The following is a 12,693-nucleotide window of genomic DNA, read 5'->3' on the forward strand; positions in this document are numbered from 1 at the left end:
TTGCGAGGCCCCTCCCCGTACAGACTCTGAGCTTCACCACGTGACTTGTTTTGGTTTGTGATGCGAGCAGAGGTTTGAAAGCGAGTAAACTGGGACTCATTCTCTTGGAAGCTGCTTTGGAACCATAAGCCATCAGATAAAGAGGTCCAGCCACCCTGGAGAGGTCACAGTGCTGTAACAGGCCTCGGATGAGGTGGTGCTCCCAGACATGGGAGTGACAGACTCATCCTGAACATTCCAACTCCAGCAGATACCATATGGAGGAAGCTTCCCACTGACCTGAGCCCAGACTGCAGAATGATGAGGAATACATTTTCATTGTTTTCAATCACCAAGTTTTGCGGGTGGGTTGTTACACAGTAAAATACAGATGAAACACCACGCAGCATCCATCTGAATGTTCTTTCAACAATTAGTGGTAGACTGCCTACTGAACTTGAACGTCCATCATGCTGAAAGTGACCACACTGCCCCACCCCCAACTTCATCAATTCTTCACTCAGTCAGTCCTTCAAATATTTACGCCCCAGGAAAGGTACATTTGTATCGAGTGCAGGGTGGGGCCTGAATGTAAGCCACAGACCCTTCCCTTATGAAACCAACGTAAGTCAAAAACGGGTGGAACGGTTTCCTTCACCCTCATCCCCCCAGGGCACAGGTGGGCCTAACAGTAGGGACTCAGTAACACGAGGGCTGAGCTGGTGAAATCACTCTGCCACCCAGTGCCAATTTCCCGTCCACCCTGCTGAGCAAAATTTCACTCAGTATCGCGTCCTCTGTGAAACCTTACACGTACCACCATCCACTAAGTCTCCTGTTCCTCTCTCCGGGGCTCTTTGGCCCCTGCATCAGTTAGAATTTGGTGACCTGCAAGTGAGTGATGAAACCCCAAATGAACAGTGACTCAAACAGTTTAACTCCCCCAAGTAACCCACACTGGTGTGGGCTGTCACAGCATCAGGGACCCAGGCTCCTCTTGTTCTGCTACCTTGCTGGGCTTACTGGCCCGAGACGGCTGCTCCCACTCCAGTCATCTGATCTATAGTCTAAAATGCAGGAAGGAGGAAAAGCAGTGGGTGCATAGCTCCTCCTGGGGAACACTTCCTAGAAGCTGCACACACCGCTTCTGTTCACATGTTATTGGGCAGAATTTAGTCACAATGCCACTTCGAATGTCAAGAGGCCTGGAAAACGCCTTGAATCCAGGCAGACGTGCCCAGCTACAAAGCAGAGCGTCTCTATTAGTGAAGAAATGGGAAGAACTGGTATTGAGGGACAACGGGCTCCATCCTGCCGGTACCCTTCCCATTCATTCCCTGTGACAGCCCTGGGGCTTCCTCAGCAGCAGGGCCTGACCCACAGGGGGCTCTCCAGCAAGGCATGGCTTCTCACGTGCTACGTGCGGTTACCCGCTTGACATATATGAACTTACTTAGTCTTCACCCTGCAATCTCGACTCTACCGTTTTCCCCATTTTACAAAGTACAAAAGTGAGCTTGGGGAAACTGGGTAACCTACTCAATCAAGGTCACACAGCCATTTCTAAAAGAACTGGGATCTGGACCCAGGCAGTCTGGCTCCAAGGCACCTGCTATGAACCACCGCATACTTGGCTGATGTCTGTGAGACCAAGCTGCAGCCAGGCCTCTGCTGGCCAGAGACACCTCATGGACCCTCTCTACCCTGCAGGCCAGCTACACTCCTGGTGGTTCCCCAGAGAAATCCCAAGCCCAGTAATTAGGTCTTCCCCAAAGAGAGTGGGAGAAAGCATGGCCTTGGTGTGGCACCCCTCCTCCATGCTAGTGACTAAAACCAGAGGACCAGCTATTTCTAGACCTTTATTTCTCTGTGAAAAGGGAAAAAAGGAACAAAATAAAAACGGCACAGTCGACACACAAAAAAAACCACTGAGGGGGGTGGGGAGAGGAAGGGAAGAAGGGAGAAAGGAGGTGGAGAAGATGGGGTAGGGGGTCCCCATTACAGCAGCCGGAGCCAGTGACCCTGGACACTCACATCTCTGTGGATGGAAGTGGCCCCTTCCTCCCAGGGTCACTGCCCTGTCCCACCTTGTGCTCCCCAAGCCCCTCGGGAGGTGGACAGCAAGAAGTCGGATTCCCAGGCTGGGGAGAGGAAGAACCGTGCTGAGGGAAGGGGCCTGGGGTCAGACCATGCACAGGGAGTGACAGCCAAAGGCCCCCCACCGTCTCCCTGAGGGAGGGACTTGGGGGGGAGGGTGAACACCAGAGGCCGGCGTTGGCTCCTCTTCCAGCATCAGGCGAGAGACAGAACTGGGGGAACAGGAACAGGAGGGAGTCAGAACCACAGCTAGCCCTCTGCCCCCAACTGCTCTGCATCTCTCCCTCCCAGGAGCTGCTGTTCTCAGGCCTAGGCTCGTCCTTGTACACCACCCTCCCGCCGGGGTGTCTGCGTTCACGCCTCACCAGTCAGAGCCTCCTGGGCGAAGTACTTGACATCCACATCCTGGTCCTGGGTCAGCTTCTCTAGGATGGGCTTGACTTCACTCTGCAGTGTGCTGGAAGGAGAAAGGAAAAGCGAGGGAAGGGGTGAGGCAAGCTAGGCTGGGGGCGTGAGGGAGGCAAAGGGTTTCTGGGCAAGGAGGGGTCCAGATACAGACATGCACGTGTGCCCAGAGATGAAATGACTTCGCGGGCTGGAAGTCTAACAAACTAGGACAGAGGTCTTGGGGGTCCAGAACAGACAAAGGGAGGTCAGTCAGTCTGGGAAAGTGGGGCAGAGAATCACAGGACCCACAAGTCTCAGAGGCTCAGCAAATGGATGTCTTTATTTAACATATTTACTGAGGCCTACTATGCATTAGGTGTGAGCAGAGTGGTAAATCCAACACCTGAGCCTTGCCCGTGGCAAGGGCCTGGGCGAGGAGGAAGACACAGACCAAACTGACGATAATTAACAGAGACATATCAAGTGCTGAAGGAGAAGTACCTGGCCCAATAGGAGCCAAGGGGGAGGTATCTACTCTCCAGTAAGGGCCCCTGGGAAATGCACCCACACGGCAAGTCAAGTGTTTGGGGAAATGAAGGCATGTCCCCTTCCAGTTAACAGGACCGTTCCTTTGCCCCACACAACTACCATTCTCTCTTCTATCATCTAGATCTGTTTTGCCTATTTTTGAACTTGACGGAAGTGGAATCACAGGCTGTTTCCCTGGGTCCGGCTTCTCACTCAACATGACGCTGGTGAGAATCACCTGTGTTAAGTGGAGCAGATGTCTTCATTGCTCAATACAGTCTCGCACAGTATGAACAAACCACGATTTTATCCACTGCACTGCCGGTGGGCACTTGGGAGTGTTTCCATTCCGTGGCTAATATGAATAAAGCTACCACGAACGTCCTTTTGCTACAAACAAGCACTCGTTTCTCCAGGAATGGAAGTGCTGTGCTGGCTCACAGTGTACTTACACTTAGCTCCACTAGATTCTACCGGTTTTCAGAGTGACTGCACCTATATGCCACTCACGGCCTCACCTGCTGTGTATGAGAGTTCCAGCCATTCTACAAACGCCGAATGACCCCGAATGGTTTTCAGGTTAAGCCATTCTGGGGTGTATTTTCATTTGCAATTTCCTGATGGCTGATGATGTTGAGCACCCTGTCACATGTTAATGGCTACAAGGAGATCTTCTTTCAGAAGTGCGTCTTCAAGTCGGTTTTGCCCATATCTTTCTTGGGGGTTTGTCTTATTGATTCGTAGGAAAGTAGTCTGGATGAGTCCATCCTTAGTCAGAAATAGGTATTACCCCCAATCCTCCCAATCAGTGGCTTGCCATTTTACTCTCATAATGTGTTTCTTTTTTTTGAGAGAGAGGGGGGCATGGGCAGTGGGGGAGGGGGAGGGGGAGAGGGAGAGACTCTTAGGCAGGTTCCACACCCAGCGCGGAGCCCGACATGGGACTGGATCTCACGACCCTGAGATCATGACCTGAGCCAAAGTCAACAGTTGGACGCTTAACCAACTGAGCCACCCAGGGGCCCCTCATAATGTTCTCTTTCAATGAAGTTCTTTTCAATCAAGAACTCACCAACCTTTTCCCCTGGTGAGCTATTTAACAAATCTGAGCAATTTAATAAATCTTTGTTAACTCTTAAAGATCTTGTCCCAGATTTTCTTCTAAAATCTTTTTTATTTTTCTGATTATGGTCGATTATCTCTAATTCGCTTACACACTGAAGTGGGAACCCGCCCCCCGCCCCCCCCCATGCATATCCAACTGACTGGGCTGTCTATGAAAATACCTACATTTCACTCCTCAACCGCAGTAGCACCTACTGTTATATACACACAGGTCTGTTTCTGTGCCCTTGATTCTGGGTCACTGGGCTACATTATTGTGCCAACACCTCACTTTTTAATTACCATGGTATCATAAGTCTTGGTATCTGGTTTTAGAAGTCTTCCAACTTTTTTCTTTTTTGGGGCCACTTTTGCTACTCCAGATCTTTTCGTTTCTGTTAATTCCAGAATCAACTTGTCAATTTTTCAATAAAGAACCTGCTAAGATTGACTGAGATTATACTGAATCTATACATAAATTTGGGGAACAATTCCATCCAAGAATGTTAAGTGAATCTTTCATTTCTCAAAACAATGTTCTATAGTTTTCACTAAAAACGTTCTACATCTTTTATTAAATTTATTCCTTGGTATCTGATGGGTTTGATGCAATAATAATACACCTACACACATTGAAAAATAATTAAAACTTGCTAATTTCATTTTCTTCCCTGTTGCTACCAGTATATACACAAGTGCCATCCTACTGCCTCCCTCCCACTATGAGGTGGGCCATGGGAATTCTCATTCCACATCTGAGGAAACTAAGACCTTGGGAAGACGAAGAGACCGGCCAGGCTTACACAGCAAGAGCCACGCTGGGTCTCCAACCCTAGGCTCCAACTTCAAAGGTCAAAGATTAAGACGCCTAGAATCAGCCCCGCCGGTGTGTGAAGGAGGGTCCAGACCTCACCTGTTGTCCAGGATAGGCCCTATCTTCTGTAGGGACTTGGCCACATTGAAGCGGACATTGGCGACAGGATCCCCAGCCATACGCAGAACTGTAGGCAGCATGTGCTTGGTGGTAATGTCCTGCCCACAGACCTCAGACAGCACCTGGGGGCGGTGAGTGACAGAGAGGTGATTACACAAAGCTCATGGCTAACTCCCGTTTCCTCCTTCCTCTGAGCAGGCCACCTCAGTGATCGCCACGCCTGAGCGTGTCGCTGAGCAACATGGGGGCCTCTGAGCCCAGGTTCACTCACTCTGGAACAGTTTATTCTCCTGAGGCTGCCATCTCTACTAACGCCCTCCTAACACCTTAATACCACTGTCTCCCTATCCTGGAAACCCTCAGCTCAGACTGTCCTGGTCCCATCTGCCCATCCTCAGACTTCCCTTTATCTTCTGGGGATGGGCCTGGATTCCTAACCCCAGGATGCTTTCCTTAGTGTGACGGCTTCCAAAGTGAGATGCGGGAAGAAATCATCAGAACACTCAGTTATATTTATATGTTGTTAAATTCTATCTTTTAATTTCTAGCTATGTGGATGGTTTATTTAAGTGACTAGAAAGGAGCCCTTGCTCCACATAACACAACTGTTCTAAGCCCTGTGCGTGTATGGCCAGATTAATCTTTACAACCTCCTGAGGAAGGTATCGTGATTAACAGGATGAGTGCTTTATTGGTAAGGAAACTGAAACACTGAGCAGCTGGGAAATGTCCCAAGGCCTATGACTAATCTATGGCAGAACTAGAATTAATGAGTAGGTCTGACTCTAGAGCTTGCACACATAAACAATGTATCATATGTAAATATACACAGATACTTTATAGACAACAAGAGGGATGCTCCGAAAGGTTTGGCAGTCACTGCTCAGCACGCCAAACCTCCCCAGTCCTGGGTTTCCCCCATGCAGGTCCCTACCCCTGGCCTGTAGTTCCCCAGGGACCCATCCCTGCCCTCCTCCCCGCCCCCAACTCTACCACATCCCCACTCCCGAGCCAGATGTCTTCCCAAGGACCCCGGCCATCCCTCCTCTCCCAGGTACTCTCAGTTCCCTGGGGGACAGGCCAGCGGGCAGGTGGGGGCACTCACATTGATGCAGAAGAGTGTAGTCATGCGGTGCAGGTAGTTGGGGTCCCCAGACATGGCTAAGACCTTGGGGATGATAGTGGCATGGGCCCACTCCTTCCCAAACTTCTCCACCAGCTTCTTCAGGTTGCTGGTGGCCGCCTCACGGATGGCATAGACTGCAAAAGGGCGGGGATTCAGAAGGTGAAGGGCTGAGCGGGCAGGGAGCAGTCCCTCGCTACTGCTGACCAGGCAGCCCTGGGTGCCGGGCTGCAGGTGAAGCAAAGCCTGTGCTACTTGCTAAAGTGCGGTTCCTTTTCGTGCAGTATCTTCCCAACAGCTCCAAGACACAGCTTCCACTACCGACCTTTTTACAGATGGGTAAACTGATATGCCTAAGCAAATTATTTAGTAACTAATACTTGGAATGGCAGTGAAACAAACAAACACTTTTACCTCGGTGAAAACAATGAGCAGTTTTCACCCGTTTCACAGAGGAGTGTGCTCGGAGTTTCCACAGCCAGGGGCAGGATTCCAGCCCGAGTCACCTGCCCAGCCGCCCTGGCACTCTCTACACTGCACCGGGCCAGGCCGCCCCTGGGTGATCTGCTCTGTTTCCCTTCCCACCCTGCCCTTATCCAGGATTCTAAAAAGGGAGCTGGTCCACATAAGCGGCAGATGGCCTGGGGCAGTGACTTCACACCCCTGCAAGCCCCAGTCAATGCCGAGTCCATCCTTCCTGGAGCGCCAACAGCCTCCCCCACCTGCCGGAGGGACTCACCATGATCCACAAGCCATGCCATGCACAAGGAGTTGAGCTTCTCATCAAAAAACTCTACCCCCTGCAGGAGAAAAAAAAGAGAAGGAATCAAAGGAGACTGGGGAGTTTCCAGTGATACACAGGGAAACACACCCACCCAAACACATCGGATACTCCTCAGCTTCCCCTGGGGGACTCCCTTCCCTTCTCTGTTCTAACTGAAGTCTCTTCACCTTTACAGCCCCATTTCCCATGCCCCTTCCTCCTACTCCCCAGACAGCCCTCGGGGGCCTTGGTGACACTGTGAGAGCCCTGGACACGCTGAACACAACAAGGCCTGACTCCAGGCCGCCTCACTCACCAGCTGTCCGGCTAGCAGGGGCATATACTCGATGATGGCCAGCCGCACCCGCCACTTGGCGTCTTCGGCCAGCTCCACGATGGCGGGCAGCAGGGACTGGGACAGCTGTCGGATGCCGATGACCTCGTTCACGCAGTCCAGGTTGGAGATAATGTTCAGCCTCACCTCCGGGCACTGAGGGGAGGATGGGGGTCTAAGAGGATGCACCTGGCCCAGAAGACAGCTCACAGAGCCGCACGGCATCAACTCCCTAGAAGCCACACCACCTCCCGAGGGCCTGCTACTGCCCTGTCCAGCTCCTCCTCAGCAAGCACATTACGTGAGCAGCTTTTTGAATCTCACCACAGAGCATAAGAGATGCTTAGCTGTTCTGAAGAACTGGCAGCAATTACTGCAAAAATATGGTGCTCTGGAAAGAACAGACGTGATAACATTCCCATTCTGCTGTGTGGCAGCTGTGAGCCCGGCAGCAAGGGACAGGGCCTCCCTGGATACTAATCTGTGACAGGGAAACATACATCTTGCCTCGAGGGTGGTTGAGACCATTAAAGTGCCTGCTGGTGTCTGATCCACAAGAGGCGTGATGTGCGGGAGCTCATCAGTATCACTTCTATGACTTCTATTCTTCCCGCTAGTCTTTGAGCTCTGTAAGGAGGAAGTCTCATTCATCCTGATGTCTCCAGGACCCGGCAGAGTCTCTGGCCCTTAGCAGGCACTCAATACACTTCTGCTGAAGGAATGCACTTTCAGCTGCCTGTTGACTACCGATATTATGAGCGCTGACTTACTATATAAGTACATGCACATATACATTATGAGATACACAGACACAAACACATGTACCCCACCAACTTCCCTAAAGGAGGAGAACAACTTAAAAGAAAAGGCACATAAACACAGTTCTCGTTAATCAAAACAGAAGCAAAAATGAACTACTTAGACTTCATCGAGACAAAAGTCTGCACAGCAAAGGAAACAGTCAACAAAACTAAAAGGCAGCCTGTAGAATGAGAGAAGATATTTGCAAATGATATATCAGATAAAGGGTTAGGATCCAAAATCTATTAAGAACTTATCAAGCCCAAAACCCAAAGAACAAATAATCCAGTGAAGAAATGGGCAGAAGACATGAAGAGACACTTTTCTAAAGAAGACATCCAGGTGGCCAATAGACACACAAAAAGATGCTCAACAGCACTCATCATCAGGGAAATACAAATCGAAACCACGATGAGATACCACCTCACACCTGTCAGAATGGCTCACATTAACAACATAAGAAACAGATGTTGGCGAGGATGCGGAAAAAAGGGAACCCTCTCGCGCTGTTGGTGGAAATACAAGCTGGTGCAGCCACTGTGGAGAACAGTATGGAGGTTCCTCAAAAAGTTACAAATAGAACTACCCCATGACCCAGCAATTGCACTACTAGGTATTTATCCAAAGTATACAAAAATACAGATTCGAAGGGGTGTATGCACCCCGATGTTTACAGCAACATTGTCAACAATAGCCAAAGTATGGAAAGAGCTCAAATGTCCATTAACTGATGGAAGGATAAAGAAGATGTGGCATAGAAATATAGATGGAATATTACTTGGCCATGAAAAAGAATGAAATCTGGCCATTTGCAACAATGTGGATGGAGCTAGAGTGTATTATGCTAAGTGAAAGAAGTTAGTCAAGAGAAAGACAAATACTGTACCATTTCACTTATATGTGGAATTTAAGAAACAAAACAGATGGGGGTGCCAGGATGACTCAGTTGGTTAAATGTCCAACTGTGGCTCAGGTCATTATCTCATGGTTTGCGAGTTTGAGCCCCATGTCAGGCTCTGTGCTGACAGCTCAGCGCCTGGAGCCGGCTACAGATTATGTCTCCTTCTCTCTCTGCCCCTCCCCAACTCATGCTGTGTGTGTCTCTCTCTCTCTCAAAAATAAACAAATGTTACAAAAAATTAAAAAAACAAAAACAAAGATGAACATATGGGAGGGAAGAAGAGAGAGGGAAACAAACCATGAGAGACTCAAACTGAGGGTTGATGGAAAGAGGTCGGTGGGGGGATGGGCACCTGTGATGAGCACCAGGTGCCATATGCAAGGGATGAATCACTGCATTCTATTCCTGAAACTAATATTGCACTATATGTTAACTAACTAGAATTTATATAGAAATTTGAAAAGAAAAAAAATTTGCAAATTTAAAAAACAAAAACAAAAAACAGAAGCCCTACTGGAACCTTGTTCCAAATCGTACGTTCCCAGATGGCAGTCGTCACAAGTAGTTCTTTGTAACCTGAACCAAGTAAGAAACGAATCAACGAACCAAGTAAACAAGTACACAGTGCCATAATGGGTTTAACTCCGCAGATCCAGGTCGATCCAGATCCAATTAGGCATGTTCCAAACAAGGGTTGGGCCCCTGACCAGCTCCTGGGAGAATATCCTGTCTGATGAGAGCGACTTTGTGGTCACCTGGGAAGCTTGGGCCATGCCGGACAGACAACTCTAACAACATGACTTACAGGGAGGGCCGTGGGCCATGAGGTACCAACTTGACCTCTGGAGGGGCTGGATACAGAGTAACTGAGGTCAGCCATGCAGGCAGCTCCATTCCTTGGCTATGTGACCAACCCCTCTATAAAATCCCTGGAAACCAAGGCTCAGTGAGCTTCCTTGGTTGGCAACATGCGGTCACACGTCACTTGTGGGAGATTTAAGTGCCGTCCATAGGACTGCAAGGAGAGGACATCTGGGGGCTCGTGCCGGGTCTCCTGTGCACCTGTTCCCTCACTGACTTTATCCATTCACTTTGACCAACAGCAACCACAAGTGTGACAGCTCTTCTGGGCAGAGGGCTGTTCTAGCCTATCGCTGACCCTGAGCATGGAGGTGGGGACGTAGACGCAGCGGCCGTGACGGGTACGGCCACTACTGTGAGGACAGCATGGCTTGGCCGGCACCTCCAGAGTAGAATCCCCGGAGGCCCTGCCTACGAGCACATCTTTTCTTTATCAAACACTGTAAGGTCTCATTTAGGAACAGAAGACAGCCAGTTTCTGGCCGGCCAGTCCAACGGCTAAAGAACTCTCAGAACCAACACCATTTCCCTCCCTACAAGGTATTAATTCAGTTCTTTCTAGAGCCAAGGATGCTGAGGAAGGAACTATTCCAGTGCTGTCCACCCTGTTGGTGTCCTTCTCCTGTGACGGTTGTCTAAAAGCCTGAACTTACATGAGAGACTATATCTGTTCTTCTTTCTTTTCCTAAGAAAGATTCCCGGAGCGGGAGCTGCCCTGTCTGCCATCCTAACCCCAGGTTAGAAAAGCACGTTAGTGTAGACGTGCATGAGTCACAATCTACTCCAGGGGAAAGTAATGAGGATGATTCAAGTCAACTGAGCAGACCAAGACGCGGTCAGAGTCAGGGCTGGGAAGGGAGAGGAGAGAGCCTTGTGCATTTCCCCACTTGGAATGAAGGCATCTGTAACACCCAAAAGAGAGGGAAATTTCTTCTTTGAATAAACTGAAAACTAACTGGATTGACGGCTCATTTGAATAAAAGACATTTGAAATGCATATAAAACCACTGTGATGGCCTTCCCGTACTGAGCGGAGACCCATGTGAGGAGTCTGGCCTCAGTTTTCAAACACGATGAAAAATTAGGGGAGTCAGCACTTATCCAGGGATGTGAACGGAAATATCCTCACAGTGAATGGGCCGATTTCCTTTCTCCAAAGGTTAGCCATACACAATTCTAAGGATGAAAAAATACGGTGTGTGCCTACTTGGGAGTCTCACCTCTGGAGACAAGGAAGAAATGGGCCCCCAACAAAGCACACCGTCTAACTGGTTTTGGGCTCTGCAGCAGCACAGGAGCCGAGCTAAGCCTCCTCTGTCAACAGGCTTCCTTCCCCCGGCTGCCACGTCATTCCCTGATGTGGAGCACCTGCCATCTCAGAAAGCCCAGAAGAACAACTCCGGGCCACAGCTCAAGAGCAACCCTCGCTGGGGCATCCGAAAAGGTCAGGTACAATTCTGAGACTCCGTGTCAGCCAGAGACCAGAGACAAGAGAGGCCTTTCTCAGGTGAAGGCTTTCCCACAGACACCACTTACCCTCGGAGATGGCAAAAAACTATTTCCTTGTTAAAACACAAGCAAACAAAAAAAACAAGGTGTAGAAATGAACCAATAAACCAAGTGAGTGTGTGCAGTGAAGGGTTAACTCAGCAGATCTGGACTGTACAGGGCTAGCGCCTGCCCAGGTCCTGGGAGGGCATCTCTGAGCCCCTGCTGCACAAGCCAGTGTCCTGAACACAAGAGAAGATACAAATACGATGGCTTAAACCATTTAAAAACCTCTGTTTAGGCATACCCAGAAAAAGGCCCTTTTTATTTGGGTAAGTTTATAAATCTTATCAAGTATGAAATGTAAAGTTTACAGGTCTAGAATTGAAATTCCAGATACAAGCCAGATGAGTATCGCACACCAAGAAAGCCACGATGGGTCAGGGCACCTGGATGGTTCAGTCGGTTTTAAGAGTCTGACTCAGTCTCAGCTCAGGCCGTGATCTCACGGTTGGTGGGTTCGAGCCCCATGTTGGTCTGTTAGTGCAGAGTCTGCTTGGGATTCTCATTCATGCTCTCTCCCTCCCTCTCAAAATTAAATAAATAAAATAAATAAAAAGGAAAAAGACAAAGAAAACCATGATGGGTCTTGTCTTCTTTGCAGGAGAAGCTGCCCTGGGGCGCACTACGGCTGCAGGAACAGGACCATCACGTAGCGCTTGCTGAAGGCGAAGCCGGTGCAGAAACCGGCCCTAGCTGTGGCACTGCTGCAGCACATGTGGGCTCACCGCCACAAGCAAGCTGAATGTGGAGCTCCCTTTGATGCCAGGAAGCAAAATGCTCCTCGAGACCCTGGTGAGGTGTTAAAAGGACACAGAAGCCAACGCTCACCAGCCAAGCTGTCTCCACTTAAGCATCAGAAGCGAATACAAACTATATTTGTAACAAGCTATAGCTACAAAAAGCATGCTTATGAAAGAAAACGTGTGTGTGAAGCACTTCACTTAGGTCATAAAATTTGAGTCATTATAAAAATGAATTCTGGTTTGAACTGTAACAAGTGACACAAATAAATGATCAACAGTAAGATTATTAAGCTTTTCTTTAGCAGGTGCATTGCCTTCAACACAAGATTTGTTGAATTTGTAATTTGTACAAATTTGATTTGTAATTCTGGGGCTGAGAGATTATCCCATCATAGCAGAATAACGTGGTATTTTGGGGGAGTGGCAGGGGACTCAAATCTGATGCGATTTCCTAGCACTGTGTGTGCTGGGGAAGGGCGGGGAGGGCAGGGAGAGAGGGAGATGGAGGCCTTTGGCAACGAGGAAGTCACAAAGCACTAAAGAGTCTCACCGTCTGCCTGGTCACCACCATGACAGGAACCAGGGAG

At 49.3% G+C, this 12,693-nt stretch overlaps 1 protein-coding gene across 1 annotated transcript in view; it reads right to left on the bottom strand.

Moving 5' to 3' along the window:
* Positions 1 to 1,825: 1,825 nt before the first annotated feature.
* Positions 1,826 to 12,693, bottom strand: part of PPP2R1A (protein phosphatase 2 scaffold subunit Aalpha) — a 38,307-nt gene continuing 27,439 nt past the window's right edge. The window contains exons 10-15 of the mRNA XM_058708399.1: positions 7,232 to 7,405; positions 6,892 to 6,952; positions 6,135 to 6,289; positions 5,009 to 5,151; positions 2,442 to 2,533; positions 1,826 to 2,288 (exon numbers count right to left, since the gene is read on the bottom strand). Coding sequence (XP_058564382.1) covers positions 2,272 to 2,288; positions 2,442 to 2,533; positions 5,009 to 5,151; positions 6,135 to 6,289; positions 6,892 to 6,952; positions 7,232 to 7,405 — 642 coding nt within the window. The 3' untranslated portion in view covers positions 1,826 to 2,271. The remainder of the gene's footprint in view (positions 2,289 to 2,441; positions 2,534 to 5,008; positions 5,152 to 6,134; positions 6,290 to 6,891; positions 6,953 to 7,231; positions 7,406 to 12,693) is intronic.

The sequence above is a fragment of the Neofelis nebulosa genome, chromosome 17, assembly GCF_028018385.1.
Source record: "Neofelis nebulosa isolate mNeoNeb1 chromosome 17, mNeoNeb1.pri, whole genome shotgun sequence".
In the NCBI taxonomy this organism is placed as follows: domain Eukaryota; kingdom Metazoa; phylum Chordata; class Mammalia; order Carnivora; family Felidae; genus Neofelis; species Neofelis nebulosa.